This window comes from Leguminivora glycinivorella, chromosome 2 (genome assembly GCF_023078275.1).
Source record: "Leguminivora glycinivorella isolate SPB_JAAS2020 chromosome 2, LegGlyc_1.1, whole genome shotgun sequence".
Taxonomy (NCBI): domain Eukaryota; kingdom Metazoa; phylum Arthropoda; class Insecta; order Lepidoptera; family Tortricidae; genus Leguminivora; species Leguminivora glycinivorella.
In genome coordinates, this window is record NC_062972.1 from 19,179,054 (window position 1) to 19,204,424 (window position 25,371).

General features: G+C 35.0%; 1 protein-coding gene across 2 annotated transcripts in view; it reads left to right on the forward strand.

Annotated features, from left to right (window-relative positions):
- Window positions 1–16,700: 16,700 nt before the first annotated feature.
- LOC125242263 (insulin gene enhancer protein ISL-1) overlaps window positions 16,701–25,371 on the forward strand; it is a 56,601-nt gene continuing 47,930 nt past the window's right edge. For both annotated transcript variants that reach the window (XM_048151007.1, XM_048151008.1), the window contains exon 1: window positions 16,701–17,052. In XM_048151007.1, the coding sequence (XP_048006964.1) occupies window positions 16,950–17,052 (103 nt within the window). In that variant the 5' untranslated portion in view covers window positions 16,701–16,949. The remainder of the gene's footprint in view (window positions 17,053–25,371) is intronic.

The window sequence follows — 25,371 nt, forward strand, 5'->3', positions numbered from 1 at the left end:
TCTCTCACGCGCATACTACCAATTTCGTCGAAAACTTCACGGTCGTGTAGATCAGGGTGCGTAGCCGAATGGCACTAACGCTCACGAAACGAAACGCTGGTAGATATCTATCCCTGTCGCTCTTGCGTATTGGCGCGACAGAGCCGGACTACGTTTCGTTTTCGTTTGGCGTCGGAGAAATGCCATTCGGCTACGGGGCCAGAGATCATTAGGACTATCAACACCATCTACGGTGAAATGATGAAAGAGCTTATACGCTATCTGGACATACATATATGGAACTACAGTAAATGATGTAAAATATGGAAGATATTTCGATTAGTTACAATTGTCCCGTAGTTACTATTACCCCGACTGACCTACCTAAGCCTACTTACCTATACCTATCACCTAAGCAACTTTTAAGTTTCGAATTCGATGTCGGTTTGAAATGAAACTAGATATTCATCGGTTATTGCCATCAAATATAACAACTATGAACAGTTCCAAATTCCTTACTTCAGGAGTATCACATCAGTATAATACAAGCTAATAACTTGGGTCATTATTAGAGCAAGATGCGAAGCCCGTAAAATTAATAAAAATGTAAAAGTGGTCGTTACTAGAGCGATATCAGGACCCAATTAGGAGGCAGTCGGCGCAGGTAGGATTTATGCGCGCGATAAGTGTCGCCGCGGCGGAATGTCCGTCCGTCTGTCTGTCACGCGGCCACGCCGAGCCTGACCTGCGACCGGCTCGACAAACTTCCTAAATTATAAGATAATCGAATTGCGAATATTTAGATGTGCGTACATATTGTTGGACTATCTATTTAAAAAAAAAACATATTTATTTACTGCGAGCTGCGTGTAAATATTGTGTAGCGTACGTACATATCTAAACCAACCAACTCCACAGAATGTACTCGACTATATTATGATAATTTTCATTTCTGACATTTGCTCATACGAGTTACCTTACCGATGGACTGGAATATTTAGCTCTCATTTAATAAGAGAAATGTGGAAAAAAAGGTAACTCAACATTCTCAAAAATTTTAACGGATGTTAAAACTTAGATAGTTCAGGAAAAAAAATTACACCGTTCCTGTTGAATTTAAGTATTTTTTTCTGAACTATCTAAGTTTTAACATCCGTTAAATCTTTGAAAACGTTGCCATTTTTTACTGTCTGCTCTCGAAGTCTCGACTGAGCCTCTACCGAAATAGACAGACGTCGCGTGTTCGTGAACGAGGGCCAGCGACGGACCATGTGCGGAACCATCTGGGGTTGAGGACTTGATAAGTTTTTGCCGCAGAACTGAAAGTACCACACTAAATTTTTTATACTTGTCTATGGAAAAAATGGTAATAGGTAAATGCTTCACTTTGTGCTTTTGAAGCTTCAAATACAACCTAGCACAACTATTAAAACTGTCCACATAAAAAGTTATTTAAGATACTTAGTGGGTTGCAATACGAGTAGTTAGGTACAAACAATATCTAGATAGGTAATTAAAAATTTTGAAGAATATTAAAAGACACATTTACCTCAGGTTACAATTTACCAGTTTGCCGACATTTTATACAGTAGGTTGTTGTTCCAATGCAAACTTTGATAACGCATCACAGAGACATATGGCAGAAACATCATACAGCAGCGAAACATCAAATACGAAAAATATACAAAGTTGGACCTGCATTATCGCCATATGTCTCTAAGTAGCGACACCGATAGGCTAATGCAAGCTTTCACGATGGCACACAATCGAATTACTCTATCAGATAACGTATCAAATCCGTGGTTAAAAGGGATACGTGATGATATTACCGCTAACCACGAGCATTTCTTTTTTTTTTGGCATTTTTTTATTTTGATTTTTTTAGGGAATTTTCGGTCAATTGTACAGTCGACTACAAAGAGATGTATCCACTTTTTCACCTTATTGCATTGTAAGTAGGTGAAAAAATGGATACATCTCTTTGTAGTCGACTGTACTCAGAATCACGAGTACTTTCAATCTCACTGGGAGACAAAAAGTGTCCCAGAATTTCCATACATTTTTGTTACTTTCCTCTTTTGTTACCCCACACAACATGTACGGAAAATGGTAACAAAATAAGAAAAAATCGTTTGGGACATTTTTTTTAACTACTAGGATTGAAAAAGCTAGTGATTCTGAGTAGGAATACCATATTTTTTCTTCAAAAATATCACATTTCATAAAAGTGGCGAAAAAAAAAGAAATGCTACAGGTTGTTCATTATTTTGTATACGTTAGCTTTGTAAAACAAAAAGGAATATTATGGTGCTTTTAATTTAGAATCCAAGTAATTAAGGGCGAAGGAATCGTCAAGAAGTTGTGAAATTTAAGTGCGGGTCTGAATTTAATCCTATGAGATCATTAAGAAGTAGAGATCATAAATAAGAATTAGATAAGAAGAAAAAGACGTCGAAATCTGATACCTTAGGTATTCCAGATTCAAAATTTAATAGAGCACTAGCGGCTGTGTTATTCATTGGTTGGTTACACGCTTACCTACAAAAACCGGCCAAGAGCGTGTCGGGCCACGCTCAGTGTAGGGTTCCGTAGTTTTCCGTATTTTTCTCAAAAACTACTGAACCTATCAAGTTAAAAATAATTTTCCTAGAAAGTCTTTATAAAGTTCTACTTTTGTGATTTTTTTCATATTTTTTAAACATATGGTTCAAAAGTTAGAGGGGGGGGGACGCACTTTTTTTTCCTTTAGAAGCGATTATTTTTTTAAATATTAATATTATCAAAAAACGATCTTAGTAAACCCTTATTCATTTTTAAATACCTATCCAACAATATATCACACGTTGGGGTTAGAATGAAAAAAAATATCAGCCCCCACTTTACATGTAGGGGGGGTACCCTAATAAAACATTTTTTTCCATTTTTTATTTTTGCACTTTGTTGGCGTGATTGATATACATATTGGTACCAAATTTCAGCTTTCTAGTGCTAACGGTTACTGAGATTATTCGCGGACGGACGGACGGACGGACGGACGGACAGACAGACATGGCGAAACTATAAGGGTTCCTAGTTGACTACGGAACCCTAAAAACGTCATGTTGCCAGCTGTTACGAAGTAAAGTCGAATGTTATTTCAGTGAAAGATATAAAATAATTAGAAAGAACAAATCAAGAGTGATTGAATATACAAAACAAAACAGTGTAATTTACCGCACAAATTAACTTCCTATCTATATGGGGCTTTGGGCATATGTTAAGATAAGTTACAAAAAGCTATCCGACCCGAAAGCCTAACCTAAACACAAAAATATGTCCAAAACAGTCCATAAATTCAGTGTATTACGTAGACAAAATACTCGAAGCGAGATAAGGGCGTGTTTACAAAATGCTGCCCTATCGCTAGCATTAACGTCGATCACTGTGTACGCGGCCTTATCAACGTACCTGTTATACTAATGCACCTGTTTTACGCAAACAGAGACTTTATTCTGTGTGGAGTAAGGGGGTAAAGGGTGACTCACAAGGTTTGTGACTATCGACTCATTTATGTAGTTCGATTTCATGTTTCAGCAGAGGTAAACAAATTAGAACTTTATGTGGAGTGAGGAAGAAGCGAGGTGGGTGTTGTAGTTAGACTAGTATCTAAGTTTAGAGAGATGATATTAATGAGTAATGAGTACATATGTTCAGTATGCTTAATATTCAAAACGTTCGTGTTTTGCACACATATGAAAAGTTTATAGGTTATGAGAGATAAGTACCTATTTTAGGTGGGCGATGTAATAGGTTCCTACTGAAAATGAAGTGATGGCCAATTTATTGGCCCTCATTATTCAGTGAAATGTTATAATCACTGAAATATTTGATTTTAATATGTCCTAAGTGTTGATTTGTCTGTTTTTGATTTATTTTGTTTAGTTTTAAGTGCTTATTGTTTTTCTTTGAATATTTTGTTTGTATAGTTATATGTATTTAAATTCGGAAGTGTTAAGTGAGCAATTCCCGTCAACTTTGTACAATGCCACGTCAGCAAATTTTAATTGATCCTATTTTGTTACCAACATTTAGTACCTAATATAATTCGACTTTCGTAAGATATATACAGGATAATTGTTATAATTAAGAAAATATAGATACTAGAGAACCTTAATGACGAAATAAAACTTAATAAAATCTCAATTCATCAACAAAATCTTGGTAACAAAATAGGAATTACATACATACATACATATAATCACGCCTGTATCCCATAAAGGGGTAGGCAGAGTACATAAACTACCAAGTTTCAGTGCCACTCTTGGCAAAAATAGGGTTGAAAGAAATCCAAATTGTGACATTGCAGGAAAATAGGAATTAATAAAAACAAATTTAACTTTTCCCTTAATTTTTGTACAAAGTTGACGGGAATTGCTGTAGTTGTTACTATCTTTTCATGTACGATTTTATATGTTCAGACACAATGCTATATTGTTCATGAATAAAGTGACTAACGCTGTGGCTTGCGTGGGCGACGGTCGCGCGATGGTCGCGTCGCGCGACGGCGATGCGACGCATACGAAATCAAACCTTATCGATATGGAAGTAAACGATTCGATGAGACGCGACGGCGACGGTCGCGCGACCGTCGCCCACGCAAGACACGGCGTAAAGAATTCTTTGAAGATAATTTTTAAGTCAACATATCTATGAAAATTTTTGTAAGGTTATATATGTTTCAAATATAGTATTATGTAAGTAAATTTGACAATTATACTTAGCGCGAATCTAGAAAATTGTTTGCAACACCCTACTAATAGGGTCCATGAGATTATTCATGTTTTGTAACAAGTTTTCACCGTTGTGAAATAAACGATATTAAGTATAATTATGATTATGAATTATTGATTATTTATTTATTTATTTATTTATTTAAACTTTATTGCACAAAAGAACAACTTAATGTACAAAAGGCGAACTTAATGCCATGAGGCATTCTCTACCAGTCAACCTTATGAATATGAATTTAAGATTATTTAATGTCTTAGTATTAAAATTTGTTGCATGCTCTGTATGTAACTATGTACCTAAGTACCTATAAGAATAAAGTTGTACTGATTCTTTGAATGTTTTTTTTTATACTACGTCGGTGGCAAACAAGCATACGGTCCGCCTGATGGAAAGCGGTTACCGTAACCTCTGAACGCCTGCAACTCAAGGAGTGTCACATGCGCGTTGCCAACCCATTAACTAAGCTACCACAACGGAGCCTTCCAAAAAAAATATAATTCAATATTGTATCAGTGTTAGATCGTTCCCAGCCACATGCCCCTCTGAAATAAAGCTTCATTGTAACACTCAAGTGCACGCACATGACATGCGGTGGTCTTTGTAAGTACATCTGTAGTTACTTACAGAACTTACAGAACCAACAATGTTAAACTACAAATATACTTAGGTACTTATTTGAATTTGTCTTAGAAATCTCAAAACCAAATAAAATAATTTAGGGCATTAGTAAGTACCTACATAATTCGTACTCGTACTTATGATTCCTTATTATGTCATATAGGTAAACTGGTAAGTAAAGTACATTAAAAAAGTGAAATAACAAAACCAGGTCAGGAAAGAGACACAATATAAGTAGAAGTATTACAAAATAACAAGAAAATCCTGCCACAATGATTTCACGACTCACGTCACTATAAAAATTCTGGGCACGAACACAATGTGCCGAAAAGAGCAGCGATTACCACTTACCCGTACAATGGGGCAGACAGGATTAAAAGTATGAACCTTTTTACCATTTTAATTTGCCGTTCCAAATGTTCCCGTATAAAATGTTCTAGGAATGTCGACTTTATACTACGGTGTTAGAACTACGAATTTCGGTGAAAGATTTCTTGAACTTGCACAGTAAAATTGTTTCATAGTGCTTCAGTAGTTACACACCGAGTACAAAGATGTTTGTGAAAATGTGATGATTTTAGGTCCTTCGGATTAAGAAATGACACACTTTTAGCACAATTAACGGCCTGAGATAGGAATACAAAAAGAAATCTTTTAAAGAAAATGTTGACAGATAATTAGAATAAAACTGATCATAATTTCCATTATTTTCCTCACGGGTTTCGGCACTTTCGGTACTGTAAAAATATAGGCAATACTTTTACATGACACTATTTTTTTTACTTAATGTAAGGAGTGCACGTACACAAGCCTTCTTTGAGCTTACCGTGGGTCTCAGTCAATCTGTGTAAGAATGTCATATAATATTTATTTATTTTATTTATTTTATTTATAAATAAATACTATTATATCCAGGACTAAATGGAAAACTGATAGTTAGTATATAAGTATATTTTTCTACTCCAGCACTTAAATCTGTCAATTAGATTATTGTCAGCGGTATCCAAATTAAGTTCATTTGAGTAACGATAGAAAAGTCTATTTGTCTATAGGTTCATATGATAACTGCTTAAAAGTACAACTTCCATTTATCAGGTATGTTTTCATTTGCAGTAATAAATAACTCTTAATAAATAATATAATATTTAGGTTCATAATTTAAATCAAGATGAAACAATAAACTGAAATGCGTTTTACATATTAGATATTGCAAAACAAAGGTAAAAATCATAAGTTTATCAAATAATTTTACATTCGACATTTAAATATTCTTGAACGCAACCATATTTTTCGTAATTGAAAACCGGCTTATTTTCTATTTCTCTTGTCTATGGCATGAAGAGTTCGGTTAATGTACGACCCAGAAATGTACAACCCAAAATCGGCGTCCACTTTTTTGGACGCGAATTACGGGGTCGTACAATACTGCCGCCCTGTAAAAAAAGTGGCTTCGAATTATCGCCCGGACCAACGTGTACAGACTAGGGAATGCAGAACCGGTACCAGTCCCAGAACCGGGACTGAGATTTCCGGTACTGTGAAAGAACCGGGAAATCCCGGTTCTTCGGTACTTTTCGGTACTGAGGGTTTACTAGTACATTTGTTGTAAAATTATGAATAAAACATAAAATGGAAGTCGTCGATAAGTTTTGCTACCTTAGGTCGACCGTATCCAACAATCTCTGCATCAAGCGAGAGATTGGACGTATTGGCCAAGCGGCGACCATGTTCGGGAGGCTACGTTCAAGAGTATGGTGTAACAAACATCTCATTATGTTTTATTATTATTAAGAGCCTGCGATGTCCCACTGCTGGGCAAAGGCTTGCCCCCGCTTTTTCCATTCCTCCCGGTTTTGTGCAGTCCTCGGCCATTCTTTCATAAAGGAGTCCAACTTGTTCCGCCATCGCATACGTAGTCTGCCGGATCCCCGTTTTGGCCTGGCACCTGCCACTCTGTGGTAATCTTGGCCCATAGCTCATTCGGCATTCGGCAGACATGACCGGCCCAGTCCCACTTCAGCTTTGCCGCTTTTCGAACTACGTCGACAATGTTTTGGAACGCACCGTGGTGTCCCATGTCCATGAGTTTTCGCTTAAGTGACAGTGGAAAATCGCCTTTCATGAGATATTTTATGGACCAATAGCTTCTCCAGGCGTTTTCAGTCCGTCTTTCGACTTCTTTCTCTTGTCGCGCCTGGAAAGGAATTAGTTGGCCCAAGTAGATGGACATATACAACTGATTCTCCGTTTATCTCAATCCTACATGCGGTGCTATTATTAGTCATGAACTTGGTCTTCGACATGTTCATCTGAAGTTCAACCTCGAGGCTTGCGTCGCTGAGGTCTTGAAGCATTGATCGTAGTTTGGATGCAGTTGAGGAGAACAGAACAATGTCGTCGGCAAATCGAAGATTAGCCTTCTATTCCCGAAGATAAGGCCCCGATCTTCCCAACTTGGCATAAGCTTCTGGAAGACTTGTTCAAGTGTGATGGTAAACAGTTTTGGCGATAACGGATCTCCTTGCTTGACTCCTTTTTGAATAGAAAATGAGGAACCTGAGGACTGTAGTTTTATGGCGGCTGTACTATTTTGATAAATGGTGGTTATGAGCTGAATGTAACTGGGATCTATATTTTGACTGCGTAAAGCTGTGAAAATGGAATTGTGATGAAGACTGTCGAAAGCTTTAGAGTAATCGACAAATGCGATGTTGATGTTGGAAGCTTTCTTCTAAATCAGGCACAGGCTGTGGGTGTGTGGGAGATTCGGAGTAAAGGGTTTTGTAGAATTTGGTGGCTATTGTTAGAATTTTATTCCGGTCGCCTATTAGGACCGAAATTATAGTATACCAGACTGCGTTCTAAGCATACTTTCGAAACCGACGACATGTGCAAGAAATCATTACAGATCTCAACTAATTCTAACATTAGCAAAGGATTAAATGCGTTTTAGTTTGTAATATTTGTCCATTTTTCAGTACCGAAAAGTACCGAAGAACCGGGATTTTATAACATCAGTACCGGTACCCAAAGAGTTCAAAAATCCCGGGATTTCCCGGTACTTTTGGTACCGGGAATTCCCGGGAGCATTCCCTAGTACAGACCGAGAATGCCCAACCCATCAATTCACGGCCCAAGAACTCTCGTAGATCATGGACGCCAATTCCTGGGTCGTAAATTCTTGGGTTGAGCATTTTCTGGCTGTGCATTAGTGGTTCCCACATTTGTAAACTTTTTAAAAAAATATTTGAACTATTTTAGTGTTTTATACTGTATTTTAAGTCGACTTTGTGCAAAAACTTAAGTAATTATGAGTGATTCTGGTGAACAATATACTCCCCAAGAAATCAAGGCTATGGCGTTCAAAGTGACTGACAATTTGTTACCTGAAAAGTCGGATACAGCGTAGCAAAAATGTTATGATTGTTTTATGACATGGAAATTGCAAAAAAATGTTTCAACTTTCTCTGAAACCGCATTGTTGGCATATTTTGAAGAATTGTGCAACAATATCTCGCCATCAACATTTTGTGGACAGAATACTCAATGCTACGACGATCCACACAAATATTCCCATTCATTATATGAAGTAAGTAACTAACTCATTTTATTATTCTCGAATAAGTATGTATGTGGCTGTCGTAGAAAAAGTATAGTATACAATCGTAACATTATGAAGGCTATAAAAGTCTCGTACCTTACTTAGGCCACTCGGCAAGCCTTCGTGGCCTAACCGCGGTACTCAACTTTTATAGCCTTCATAACGTTACCGTTATATAATATACTATAGTATACTAAACTTTTCTACTGATTTTGCACATTTAGAGCCTCGTCGGAAATACAAGGTAAAGAACACAAAGTACAAGAACACAAAGAAAAGTTCAATAGGTATGTTTGCAAACACCGCCCACCGCATGCTCGAACAAACTTCATCCAACAATGAGGACGCATTAACAAAACCGAACACACTCTAATACCTTCATGACGCAATGCACGCTTCATCGGTTTAACACAATTTCAATAAGCTACCGTACAAAAAATTAAAAGAGCAAGTGACAAAAAGACCAACTTATATTTATAAAAAAAAACTTGATCGTGATAAAACGTATTAGGTGACCGACAAAGGTATGACAAAGCTTTTGAAAAAAGGTAAGAAGATTATAAAGGTTTTGTGATAGACGCGTTTAACACATCGCTAGGCGCCGAATCTGTTATCAGGAGTTCAGATCGGAGCTATAATAATGGGGATTTATACCTTTATTGAAAAGCGAAGAGAGATGCCGATGCACATTTCTATCTAGTCATCATTTTCTTATTTTCAATTATAATACGACTTTCAAAAATATGATATGCCTCCATCAGATAAGTTATTTAACTAAAGAAGTCGGAAATTAAGAAGTTCTTTCTATGAAGTACAGTCAAATGCAAAAATACGTATCGAAATAATCGTCTCATAAATATGGTACTACGCTCTTAATACACCGGACTAAGATGCTATGGGACATATTTTTGAGTAAGATGTGTACACCCATATTTTTACACTTGACTGTACATATAAATGTAATATCGAAAAGTTATGTATGAGGTATGAGGCTGACAAAGACAAAGCAACCGAGGTTTGTAGACTACGAGTAGGTATGCAGTTATTGTGCATTTTTCAAACAGACAACAAAATAAAAAAATCCAAAGAAATATCTATTTCTAGTGAAACTGAAAAGATAATTGCAAGCCAATATCTCCAATTTTGTATGAAACTTCATAGACCTCACCTAGATATGTGTATCTACCGTGTATAAATATAAATAAGAATAAAAAATTACCTGTTAAATTTTTATTAAGAATAAATAGAGGTAAGTACAAAATTGCAAATACCTACTTTTAAGAACAAAGCATTATTTGAATAGGTAAAGTAACGCAGTTGTACCTGAACTAGACGATACTGTTCATTAAGTTATTAGAACGTTGGAGTGACGAGAACTATTAACAGAGAAATGTACTTACGAGTACTAATTAGGTTAGCTCCTGCTCCAGCAATTAACGGGCTCTGAAAGAAAGTTTACTCTAAAATGAGTATCTGTGAGCGCACCATGCCTAGGGCTGCCATCCGTCCGGGTTTCCCCGGATTTGTCCTAGTTTGGAGGCCGTCCGGGCGGGGAGTCAAGAAGTGTCCGGGGAAAACTTTTCACGTAACCACGTAACGTGCACCTCATTGAATTTAGGTATTTATCAGCGAATTTAAGTTGATTGATTAACTATCTGCTTACATAATAAAAAACCGGCCAAGTGCGACTCGGACTCGCCCACCGAGGGTTCCGTATTCGTACAAGCTTTCATTGGTTAAAACTAATGACTTGACTAGAAGTATAAGTGCCATTTCTCGGTTTTTCAGGGATAATTCTTTATAACGCTAAATGATTTCGACAGTTTTTACTTTATTTGAAAGATAATGTTTTAGGTAAAATCTCGTATAATTTTGAAATATGATATGGAAGTATAATATGTATATGCAAGGGTGGTAAAATTAAAAGTTGAAATTGAAAAGTTTTTTGTCAATTAAAAAAACAGTTTCCAAGAAACACACTCGGTTTAATTTTTCCTGTAATATTTAGCATAAAGCCAATAATAATTATGTTTCGTAAAATTTTCACAATTTTTCGTTGGTAAGCTTCGGAGATAAGGGGGGCGAGGGGAGAACGTATTTTTTAACATTTTCCTTCAAAATTCTTTTTTTCTCTTGAACAAAAAAATATAAGAAATAGTTTTGATAATTATGTGCAATTTGAGCTCTTTCTCACGATACCCCATTTGACCTAGTAACTTAGTAACCTAAAAAAAGACAAATTATTATTTTTTGTACGAAAAATCGTTTTGTTTTTGTTTATTGCAAATGGGCATTTTCGCGAAAAAAGATTCAAAAACTTTTTTTTCTAAAAGAGGTAAATTTAATGTTTTTCCTACTCAGAATCACGAGCCCTTTCGTTCCTACTAGGTAAAAAAAGCGTCCCAAATTTAATTTTTCCACTTCGTTGCCATTTTTCAAACACTTTTACAGCGGTTACAAAGTGGAAAGTACGCAAAATGATAGAAAATTTTGTGACCACTTTTTTGTCTCCGGTTTTTTTCCTAGATAGAAAGGGCTCGTGATTTTGAGTAGGAAAAACAAATTACACATTGTGTGAAATTAAAAAATAAATGTATGAAAATTAAAGGTCATGTTTTTTAAAAATAAATTCTGACTCGTCCGGGGAAAAAATGAGATTTACGCCAAATGTCCGGGTTTTTTTGTATCTTTGTCCGGGTTTGGCGAAATTCGAGATGGCAGCCCTAACCATGCCCGACTTTTTATTTTTACTACCGTCTTTAACTAGTTCTTTTGTAATCTTGTAACACAAAATGAACTGAACAGTTATAATGAAATAAAATCAGTGACTGTAAAGACTGAGTTTCGACTTCGTTCAACGCCGAAACGTCACTTTTGGCACTATCGTATCCAAATCTAATATTTGACGCGAATTAAAGTCCGAATCAGTCCGCTGGTTGGAATACCATATCTTTAAGATTTTTTATGTATATTTGGCTTTTTTCTACGATATTAATTAGTATTTCTTTTATAAATTGGACTTATTATTACTTGTAGTTCAGGTTTAACTTTATTCAAGAAAATAAAAAACAGAGTCTTAAAAAATCCTGTAACTCTCCAAACAAATATATCCCATGTAAAGCAAAATAGTTCTGTAACAATCATGGACGAGGTAGAGGCGTATAATAAAGTCGTCATGCGGCCCATGGCTCTTTTATTAACACCGCTCGTTTGTTTGTTTGCGAGTATGTTTGTTCAGTGAGTTCCAATGGTAACAGTAGACTACTACATGTTTGTATTAACTTTTTTTTTTAAACAAAACCCTTAGCATAAGATGCAATGCAACCTAGCGTTAACGTTACCTACAAAACTAAGTAAAAGTAATACTTAAAATAGCCATATACATATTTACATTACGCCAGACTAGGTCATCCAGGTAACTTCAACGTATAAATTTCGTGCTCACTCGAATATTGTGCAAGACATCCTGCCCATTGATATCCAAACCATCCGAACGTTTTCAAAAATAATTTCTCGAATAAAATATAGGCTAATCAAATCATAATTCAACCTGTCGTCTAGACCACGTTGAATAGGCAGGTAGGGATGAATTGTAAATTCATTATACGCGATATAATTCGTTTCCATACTTTTGTTTCATAGGTACGTTAAAGTCAAACTAGGTTTGGGGTATAAACGTCAAATGGAAACTAATTTCCCGAAATCTATCGCAACTCGATGCAAGCGCACGGAAGCGAAATGAATTAGCCGCAATCAATAAGATGGCGGACGTCAGTTCCGGTCAGCGGCTTCCGGCCGTTTCCGTTTCCTGCCGAGCCCTGCTTCCGGTTGGCGAAGGAGCTGTGATTTGGGGATCTTTGTCTTATTTTGAAAAATGCTCAGTTTATAGACTTTTCTAAAAGGGTGATTCCCTCATCCCTGACTCTTGTAATGGGTTCCGACTTTCTTAGGAAATTGGACGTTAAACAAGATTGAAAATATCTATACAACCTAGTGAAAATGACACTGTTGTTTTATTTAGATGCAAAATATTGCTTCATTCTTTAGACCCTTTGCATATTATATGACCACTAGAAAACTCTACTGGTATAAAAATGATACCTACTAAAATGCTACATATCTCAGTGATTTAGAAAGAAGGCCTAGCTGGATAAAATAAAATAAATAGTTATTTGTTTTACAAGGGGGCAAAGTAGTTGTTTAACCGCACGTGCCAACGAGTGGTTCAAAAAGTGGAATCTTGAGCGTTGCGAGGGTATCAAGGCACGAAGGTTAAACAAACTTTGCCACCGAGTGAAACACAAAAATTTTCACCACACCAACACGAACAAAATACTGACTATAAAACATCAAACTAAATCAAATCCATCAATTTATTCAATATTTATGATTCAAAATCATCATTTATAGGTAAAATCTAGCACCCAGATTAAGATATCGAGTTAAAATTTGTATGAAATTACTTTGCCCCCTTGTGGATAAAATGCAATTTTGCTATCTGTTTTCGAATAGTAAAGAAAGCCTTTACTAGTTGGTGTGGTGAAAAATAAATATCTACAACAAATGAACTACAATTATGCAAATAAACGTGAAGGTGGCTAAATTCTTATGATCCCAATGATTTAGAAAGAAAACCTATCTAGACAAAATATAATTAGGTACCAAAAAAATGTTATTAATAAAAATAGATGTAGATGGATTAATTTTTGTATTTTTCTTTACTTTTGGGATACAATATTCAAGAATTGCTTCTAAATTTGTGGCACTGGCACTAGAAGTGACAGGTCGCTTCCAGTCCTACAAACCCAAGAAGATATTTCGTGACTTTCGTGTCAGATCGGGAAGCCCACGTCACCTGGGCGGAATGTGTCACGGTTTACGAGCAAAAACAACCCGGCGCCGGCGCCGCCGCGTCGTAAATGGAATACTTTGGTCATTGCGTAAGGGGTGCATCGATTTGGTGTCCATCACGTTGACATACTGTAAAAAGAGAGTGGGGAAAAGTAATGTCTGGACACAACAGCATTTTTATAAGTTTATTAGCTAGGTAGGTGGAATTATGGAATGAGAGAAGGAAAAGGAGGGAAATCTGTTAAAGTTGAAAGGTCGCAAAAGCGTCTAGTCTATCAGCATTTAATTATATTAATCTGTCATTTTAAATATTATTAACAAATATAACTTTGTTAATTTACTTTAATTTCTAGATAGAGACCCTATTGAACATAAATCAGTTCATAATTTTTTTGTGCAATACTAATGTTTGCATGTATCAGGAAAATAATTTCAATTAAATAAGCTTATAAATAAAACCTAACCCTTGTGATGGTTACGGTAAAGTTTTCCTCTTTAACCCAGCAATTCCAACACTTTTTGCAAATGTTTCGGAAATAGAAAAAAAAAGTTTTATCTGTCATCTGCACGTTCAGAAGATAGTCTATCTGCAGCCTTATCTATGGTCCCTAATGACGTTTGGCGCGAACACTTGGCGCCGAAAGTTTTTGCCCTCACACGTTGACAAAGTAATTAGACGGGAATTAATGATCACCTTTTCTTTTTTTAGTAGTCGAAAAATTGCACACTTAATTAGTAAATTTCTTAACTATTTTAGAAAAATAAAAATCCTATTAGAGTCATATTATTTATAAGCGTAGGTACCTAATTCAAGTGTTTCATTATTTTTCTTTGATAAAATAATAACGCTAGTTTAATTAAGTTATGAAACAATAGCAAGTTATTAAGTTCTATGTAGTTATTAAGTTCATTTAGTTACTCATTTTTACATTACCAAAACAAATGAAAGAATGATAATAATTAATTATACTTATATATCTAATTAGCAAAACTCATTTATTACTAAGTAAGGTAACGGACCCAATCATGGACAGTTTCAGATAAAATTTTGCCTATTTCTGATATTTCACTGATACGTGTAAATATTCTACCGCTAAGCGTGTTAAAACTTGAATGTCTTATCCTTCTTTTACATTTCAAGCGTATTGCAGAATACTTAAATACTCCTATTGGTTTCTACATAGTTAACAAATTAAAACGAGGTGTTTTTTCTCCAATCATGGACGGCAGTTCTCCAGTAATGGATCTCCCAATATGGACAGTGAAATAAGTTTAAAATTTTGCTTTTAAAGCCAACTGATACTCAAAGAGTCAATTTTATATACTCCAAATAAAATTAGTTTAGGTTATTTTAACATAGGATTGTTTCTTGTAAATTTTGGTTTGATACTCAAAGAGTCAATTTTATATACTCCAAGTAAAATTAGTTTAGGTTATTTTAACATAGGATTGTTTCTTGTAAATTTTGGTTCAGTAAATTGTTCCTTGTCCATCATCTCTTTATATCTTTGGAGCAACAAACTACTAAGTTTTATACCTTATCTCATAATTAATGCAGTAAGTAAAACTCATTCAAGTTTACACCGATAAAATTAGTTTAGGTTATTTTAACATAGGATTGTTTCTTGTAAATTTTGGTTTAGTAAATTGTTCCTTGTCCATCATCTCTTTATATCTTTGGAGCAACAAACTACTAAGTTTTATACCTTATCTCATACTTAATGCAGTAAGTAAAACTCATTCAAGTTTACACCGAGTATTATTTTTCTATTATTTTATACATGAACTCAACTCTCTTAGCAGCATTACTAAGAATTCATCCTGATATTTTTTTCAGTAAACTGATGACCTAATCTTGCCGCCAAATCCTTCAGAAATAACCAAATTAAATGAACCTTCAAAATTAAGCAGCTCTATGACTTTTGTTTATAGTACAAGGCCGTTAGTTTTTAAAAAATGTTTTTAGATAGGTACTTATTTTTAAGGATTTGTGTTTTTTTTTGTCCATAATGGCATCACCGTCCATTATAGGGTAGGTATTTTACATTACCAGAAGTTTATAGCCATAGTGATAATTTTTATTTGATTTTATGTTTTTTTGGAATTACATATTTAGTTTTGCTTGTCATCTTCCGTTATGATCCTGCTAAGTGTAGTAGATTTAAAAATAATTACAGATAAAAATATTGTTAACTTAAATACCTATCGCACGCAGAACCAGGCAGGCAAGTATGGTCGCGCGATAAATGATAAAACATCTGGCCGTCCCTATCGCACTTACTAGTAGTGCGATAGGGACGGCCTGATATTTTATCGCCTATCGCGTGACTGTGCTACCCGTGCAGATTAAACTTTTTGTCGTAGATAAACACAGAAACTAGTATTTGACTTAAATAGACACATATATAAAGCACTTTCATAATTTTTATATTTCACATCTGTAAGCATTGATCAACATGAAATATGTAGGTAAGTATAAGAAAAATAATGAAAAAAAAAATACGAGATGGAACAAGCAAAAATCAAGTCACGATTAACAAAAACAAACCAGCGAAAACACGAGAGATTAACATGGTCAGATTAAAAAATAAAGTCAGAAAAAGGAGCTCACGGATCAAAACCATAAATCATGCTCATTATATCCGAACCGGATTATTTTTTACCGAAGGAAATGTTCAAAAAAGTATCAAAAGGCTATAGGGAAGCGCCATTTTGTGAGGGTACCTTCGATCAGGGCGGGAGAAGAGTAAGGTGGCGGCCAATAGAATAGCTCGCTTTCAAAAGGCGTTCTTGAATCCAGCCAATAGGCGAAAAGGTCGGTTCACTCATGCGCTCTGGCGTCGATCCATAGAATTATAGATATAGCACGGCAGTGTGGGCTTGGCCGCTGACGCGACAGGACGCGCATGTCTGTACAAAAACATTTGTAAAAAAAATATGTCGAAGTGCCTCAAAAATTAAAACTAGTGAATACTATTTTGGTGTATTAAGTTATTTCAACTTTAGTGTTTGGTCTTTTTAAGTGTCCAGCTGACAATAATAGAGCTTAGTAATAGGTTTATAAGGCGTCAAGATTGCTAAGAAGAAGGTAAAACGTTGTCGCGCGGAGTTGGCGGTGAGCGAGGGCGTGATGGTGATGGCAAGCGGCGGCGGCGGGCTGGTGCAGTCCCCGCCCGACATGCTGCATCACCACAACCTCATGGACACCTCCAGCCACGTCGAGATGATGCCCAGTGAGTATCACCAACAACCAACAACCCGGCCCATAACCTTAAACAACCTGTCAAACTTGTACCTATTTTGTTTTTTGTAAATTGCTGTGAAGTTCTTTAACAGCTGATGTCGTACCACCAATCACAATTTGAATACAATCCGAATTCCGAACGGTTATGACAGAAAAAAGAAAATAATATTGACAATAAAATAATGTCAATAAGTCTGTATTAAAGTAGGTACAACAACAAGTATAAATAGGTATCTTATTTATGAGACCTATTTATCAGTAGTGTCAACTGTCAATGTTATTGATTTCTCTTATCGGATTTTTTTTTCTTATTAGAGCTAAATAAAAATTAGATACGTCTATAGGATAACATTTATAATTATTAGGATGACAGTTAAATTGGTGATTATCCGTTAAACAAACTTATCTTAAGTATGAAGCAGAAACCTATGCATTTCAAAGTTATCTGAAAATGTTACCTATATTGTGGGCAGCTTTTAATTATTTATTTTTACGTTTACGTGTAAGTACGCAAATGTAAAAATAAATAATTAAAAACTGACGATTGTTAATAAAACATTTTTTCCATAGAAGGGATCCACTGTGCAAGATGTAAGTCTCGACAAATCGTGTCCTGATTAAAACGGTTTTTATTATTGTATTGTTTGATATTACGGAACCCTCCATTAAATATGCGTGAACAGACGCCATATTGGTAAATATGTATAGATATTATCATGATTGTATGTTCTCTATTCCATGGCAGTAATTATCTTCCTATCTAAAAACACATCAGACACATAAAAGACGAATAAGACATTCAACTCATGAGCTCATGACGCGAAATGCGATAAAAATCTAGTATAAGAATTTTTTTCTCCTTATTTATGTCCCTTTATTGGTGCCGTTACCTTGTTATCCGCTAGGTACTACAGTCATTTGCAACGCAATATGTCATAAAACGAAGGGTTGAGAATTATCTGCTTTCTAGCATTAAGTATGTAGTTGTAGAGTCACAAGAACATGTGTCACATAATTCTGCAGCCTTCGAAGAGTAACGCCAGGTGATTGTACGATTAAATATCTAAATTAAAACAAAAGACAGACACAATAATAAAGCAATATCAGGGCCACGCTAACTTGCTCAATAAATTTAGTCTAACCCTAATGTCGGCATTAGTTGAAATAATACAACCCCTCTTATAAATTAGGAAAGACTGATTTGCCCTCCCGTAACCATTATTTATTGGTGCATGCGAGGATTGCGAGATAAAATGCTTTCCGATTTATTTAATCAGTTAGGTATCTATTCTTAGGCGGAATTTTTTTGGTAACACGACTATATCTGGGATTTTATAGGAATAAATAGCAGAATTATATGGTTTTATTTTTTAATGTATCAAAGCACCTACTTGAGCTTTACCTAACCTAACTGGCATTCGTCTTTCGTGCGTACCAGCTCTTTTTTAACTCGTTTGAAGACACCAAGTGTCTTTAGACGTCTTTCTATCATGTTATTGTTCATGTCTTTCATCATGATAATAAGGTTAGATTAAGATCATAATATATATGTAATGAACTATTCATAAGAGCTTGTAATTAGGCCTACATGAATAAAGCTATTTTGAATTGAATTGAATGTTTAATAAAGGCACAGTGTCCACGACCGGCGCAGACATGAATAATGAAACTTTGTAATAAGCTCCTTACAGATTCTACCATATAGTAAAATAAATGAGCTGTCTTTCTTCTGCTCATAACAGTAAAACAATCCTACTTACATTGTATGTAAAAGCTAGACTTCCATCGTAAACGCTGACCACCAACACAGTCTGGCAAAAAGCTCTGTCCAGCTAAATCAACCAGCCATGTATTTATATAATCTTTACAGAAAACCTTCAAATTTATCTCTTATCGCATTCTCTTAAAGGATATTGTTACTGGTTACATAGGCTGGCCGGGGTTAGGTTCGGCCCCGGCCACTTTCAGCTTGTTTGCCCCTGCGCAGCTTTATTACTGCGCTAAACGTTTGCGCAAATACTGCAGCTTGGAATTTCTTAGCTTGGCTAAAAAGGAAATTGCAGTATAAGTACTTACTTAAATCCTATTTTTATCTCGTTGGCTATTTTTAAAATAGTGGTAAAACGAGTTGGTCAAAAATAACATTTTAACAAAAATCTAAATAAAGCTTTATGCTATAAGTAAAGTATTTTAAATAGGTACAAAGATTTTTAACAAGTAGAATAAATTTCTAAAATTGGGAACCCCTACCTTTATAATATGTATATGAAAACTAGCTTTTGCCCGAGTTAGAAAGAGACAAAAAGTAGCCTATGTTACTCTCCATCCCTTTAACTATTTCCACTTAAAAAATCACGTCGATTCGTCGCTCCGTTTTGCCGTGAAAGACGGACAAACAAACAGACACACGCACTTTCCCATATTAAGTATGGATTATAATATAATCTACTTACTGAGAGGTTTGTGACAAACATATAAGTATATTAGAAGTACTTAATTAAAAAAATCAAGATGCATGTGCATAATACATGATACGATACATAAGTACAGAGAACTTTAGTGAATGGATGCATATACAATATATAGGTACATATATTTATTTACATACTCGTATATGACATGGCAATAGTAATTAGCTTCTCGCACCTTATTATTGTGTCGCATGTTATATTGTATAGTTGTTGGATTTCCAAATAAATAAAATATCAATTTAACGAGGAAAATTACGGCGCTATAGTACGAGTACTTTAAGCTATACATATTATAGTTACCACAGTTTCTATCCCCTAATATGGTGTCTTGGCGAGCGAAGAGCGGGCCAGGCCAGGTAACCGGACCACCTCGGGTTTATAGGGGTGCGAACGGTAGCTCGCACCTCCAGGCTAAGCAGTAAGCATGTTTGTGAGCCACTGCCATCGGATATTAGTAGCTACGAGCTTTTGGACGAGGATTTAAGACGCTACCTGCGATTTCGTTTAGGATTTGAAAATTTGTTTTGGTATGTTAATAAAGCAGCTAAGTGCCAATAATTATCAACTTTCCTTTAAAAACCTAAATATGTTATCTGGGTATAAATAATCAATTACCTAGTGGTAAACTGATGTAATTTATATTCTAAGAATTCAAATAGTAAACCGCAATATCTGCGCCTGGAGGAGTAAATGCGTCTTTTGAAGATAATTTCTAAACAGTATACTTATATCAGAACTATGATGATAATCATACATGTAAATTTTAAGTTTGGTGATCATACTTCGAACGTAAAGGGTTGCAATAGTTCGAAAATATTCCGTTTAAAATATATCTTCAAAGGGAGCATTTAACCCATCAAACGCGAATATCCTGGTTGACCTTACGTCATTTTTTCCAATTTTATGACATTCAAAATTTTATTCATGTTGAATAATTAACCCTTTCTCGTCTACTGGACACGGGCCTACGCGTGTCGGCACCTATGATGGGCACATTATGGCGTTTTATAGCCGGAAGCGGGTTGATTTCTGTTTAGCACTGCGCCTCGGTTGCCCAATAGGCCAACACCAGTTTGGGCTTCAAACAGGTTGGGCTATTCTGACTTCTGACATCTTATTTGATTCAACCATACCATAGGTTAGGTTGCTTATGAGTCATAACTAAATGTTATGATGCTTTCTCATATTTTTGTAGAAGAGTCTATGTACAGAAATACTACATAACGATCTATAAGGAGAAAAGTGTTTCTATTGTGAGTTTATGCTGACTGTAAGTACCTACGAGTACATAATTTGTGTTACTAGGCTACTCATCAAAGAAAGTTCAAAGGGTAAATTAATAAATGTAATTGAACATGACTCACTTTTCTCCAATTTCTATTTAAAAAAAAATGCAAAAATTCACGCCCATTGATGGAAATTTTGAAGGTGCACCGGCACCTATTTAGTGTTAGTACATGCCTCTCAATCACAATCTAAAACCTTGGAGTACAACCTCTGTAATGTATTTATGAGTGGCAACGCTGCCAGCGCCCACGTTTCATGAATGCCCCAAAAATAAAACACAAACAGTCGCCTACGACAACTCTCAATCGATTTTGTTTGTGATGCCCGTGATGCTGTGACTAATAGAAATGCAAGCAGTTATTTTGACAGACAGTGTCGACAGAATTCTCGTCTTCTTTTCAAGAGATAGATCTATTAAATGAGCCTTGCTATTTTATAGTTGTATAAGAATAAATAATTATTTACCTAGAATTTGTTAAAAAAAGGTAATTTATGAGAAGCTAAACGACCGCTCAAATACCACCAATCAATACAAACGTAGATATGTATTCCCCGTTTTCATGACTGGGTATATTTTTTTAATATTTTGCACAAATTAATGGATTTTAATAATATTTGTTTTTTTCAAGAATTTATGACGAATTATTAAGTACAAGGGTCAAACTCAAAATCATTTAAACATTTGTATCTATGTAACTCTTTAGCTATAAAAAAATCTAAATTAATCAAACCTTCACCGTTTGATTTAATATCTAGCTTGTGTATTTTTTTTTATATAATATCAATATTCAGGGAGAAATATAAGGCCTACATTTGTATGGAGACTCGACGCCTCTTTTCCTATTAACTACAATACATATGCAGGTATAATGTGCAAGCTTGCAGCATGCAAATGTGGCAATGAGGAGCTTTTGTTATAGTTTACTATGAGAAATGCAGGCACCACCCACGACTACGTTCTGTAATATCTGCATGTAAGTTTGCACTTGGCTAACAAACCGTGAAACCAATGACTTTCTAGTAACATTTCTATACCTTAGACTATGGATAACAGTATAAAGACTTTGTAATTTTCTTTTTTATGTCTTTTTGGCATCGAAATAATGTCACATATTAAGTTACTATATAAATTTGACAATGTATAAAATACTGTGTTTGAATTAATTTAATTAAAACACATAAATATATTCTGACTTGGCAGAAATATCACTTCAAGCGAGCAACGTCTCTACATTGATGTCGCCATATAATCATTAACTGCCTACACTTTAATTGATAAGTACCTACCACTCATAAGGTATGGTTAAGTTTGAAAATTAAGAAATTATTGGTCTTAAATTTTTTCAGTTTCTTATATTTTAATTTAGTACCGTTTTGAGCTTGGACCTTTTCATTGCTACTCTTACTTAATTTATGCTCAAGTCAATATACTGTATTTAATATTAGAACTGTGTTGGTTGGTACCATAAACCCGGTATTATATAGGGGTCGTAGAATAACATATGTTTCGGAATTACCGGTATCTGCAAGAACAAACCGACGGTAGTAAACTTCGATAGCGCTATCACTTCGCAATATGCTACAAAATGCTCGTGTGGTATTGTTCTTTTTACATATTTATCCTAAATTTTAATGCCATTCGTAATTGAAGATAATGCTATTGATATGTTTAGCTTTCAACGAATGTTTAAAAAAATATTGTAAGCTGCACTTTATGCAGAAAGCAAGCTGGTTTGCAAAGTGATACTAGGGATCAATACGAATTATGTAGGTACCTATGTCAGACGCCCTTTTTTTGTTTTTCATAAATAATTCGAAAACGGTACGGTAACGGTATTTACTATTAGGTATTTGCTACGTAAACTAGTACCCGACATAGTAACGCCCAAATACTTACGCCAAGTTATTTTAATAATAGTTATATTTTTTATAAATTTAATTATAATAGGTATTAAGTACATATTTAAACAAAAAGTTAGAGCATATTTCGATTTTATTTTCGTGTTAATCCTTGAAGTTTCGCGGACAGAGATTTGTATGACTAGTTGACTACCCATTATTAGCGTATCTGCTCGTACTTTAGGTGATTCAGGTATTTGAGTACCGAACAACGACAAAAATCAATAGGTAAATAAAACGTACTGAGTTATTGGCTAGTTCGGCATCGTATTCAAATGTAACTGAGGCCGGGCTTACGGCGGGCCCTTTGATTCCAATCAGATTTATCTTTACATCGGACTTCCGTAAGACTTAGGGATGCTGCGAGAGGGTTCTGTGTACACACAGAAAATAATATTTACAATGCTTATGGAATTTATAAAAACCTTCTCCGCTCACTGACGATAATCATTTTTCATAAAGCAGGGGTTCCCAATCTTAACTCCGCGGCGCAGTAGTAAGATTTGCAAGTTAAAAATTTTATCACAGCGCCCTATAATATTATAGCCAAGCAATTCGAAATAAAAACCATGGTGATGACGATTGTCTTACAGCGTCGTGGCGCGCAGGTTGGGAACCCTTGGTAGGTACGGTTTTTTACCTAGACATTAGACATCAAACAAAGTAGGTATTTTATAGGCTTTAAATACACGTTGTAACATGAGGAAGCCGAAAGATTTTAACAACGCATTTCTAAGGGCAAAATAAAGATAAAATGTTATATGACGTCAAGCATATTTTGCCCAAAAAAAATTTTTTTTGTAATATTTTTTTAGTTTTGTTGGATGTATTTTCACATAAAAAGTAAAATAAAAGTAAATATTATTCGTAAAACTGGCACTTAAAAAAAAATCATTTTTTTTTCTAAAAAAATACTTTTGTGCAATGAGTTACTACTTAGTTACTTTTTGACATCTATCAACGAAGATATTTCCGATAATGGCATCATCGCCATCAAAATAGCGTTTTGTTCTGAAAAATAATAAGTACCTATTGTTATGCTTATAACTCTGAAAGTAGGCGAAATCCAGAAAAGTTTATATAACATTTTACTCTTCTAATATGAGGAAAACGCTGTTAAAATTATTCGGTTTCTTCATGTTACACCGTGTATAGTATTTTCATTTGTATATGTAGTTGGGTTAGCCTAGCCACCCCGGTTGACAATGTGGTGATGGCGAGTTACAATTACAATACAATAAAGGTTAGCTCGTCCAAATGGCAACAATTATCTTGGTACTGTAAGTAATTTTGTTCAGTTTTAAGTAGTTTTACGATGCCCAATGAACTGTTTTTAATGTAGTTCAAAGTACGTGACACTCAACAAAAATACAGAACCCAAAACATTTTTACCATTCAAATTTATTGTTTTTTTTTCTTTTTCGGTCAGCTAAGGCGCCAAGTATTTTTTTAATGAGACCACGTTCGGGACATTTTCGAGTTCTTCATTTTACGAACTCATAGGTACCTTAAACGAGAATTTCTAAAATCAGTTCTATTACAAGGGTAGTAAGTTACCATTTACTATAAGTATCACATGAAGATACGACGTTTTAAATATTTTCAAGTTTGGAGCGGAAAATTAAGGTCTTTTATGGAGTCAAATTGTCACCGATAGGATCTCCGATCTTTGATTACGTTTGCTTTAATTTTGTTAATTTTCGAAGCCTTATTGATAATTGAAGATATAATTTCATTTAAAGAGAGGTAACTTCATAAACGACACTCGAATGTGAAAGTTGTTTTTTAAATTGTGTCCGCAAGACTTGGACTTGGAAAGGTTTTTATTGATTTTTTTTACATGATTAATTTGCGTAGTCGTGCACAAAATATTGACCTGATTGAAAATCTGAAGGCGTCAATATATACCTAATTATAACTTTTATTGTCACAAGTCGCATTTGGCCTAGGTATATTGATTTGACGTTAATATAGAGGTTATCCTTTCAAGCATATTTTAACTAATGGGAAAACAAAATTACAGTTAAAAAAATTAAGGGAGGTATTTTATAAAAACATGATCCGTTTGACCACTTGGACCTGAGTGGACAACAACTGGCCATATGGACTTCATATGCTAAAAGTGTCATTTTAAACTGGCTGGAAACGACGACATAATAGGCAAATCCTTATAAAATACACGCAACTTTTTTTTAATTTGACTGGTAAGCATATAAATACTCAAGTTCTGGTAAGAAATATAGAGCGACTGTTCTTTAATATACAAAGGTTTCTTTTTAACATTTTCTTTACCAAATTAATATTTTATTTACATAGACTTGTCTCGAGTTCCGATATTATACTGACATTAAACTTTCTCTTAGGTAGGAAATTGTCCTATCCGGACAGCTACCTAAAAAAACCCTAAACGTCAGCCACAACAAGTACACAATAAATCATTAGGGCAACTACACACGGACAATATTTTAACGCCATGGTCACCGACCCAAAATTATAAAAAAAAAACAAAAACTCCGGATGTTCGACGCGCCGGTGTTGGCGACAAAAATGATGGCGCCTCCATTTTTTTCTTATCACACTGAAACAAATTCACACCCTCGAAGATTTTAAATAGGATTCACATTCGAGTGGCAAATGCAGTTTTCTTACCA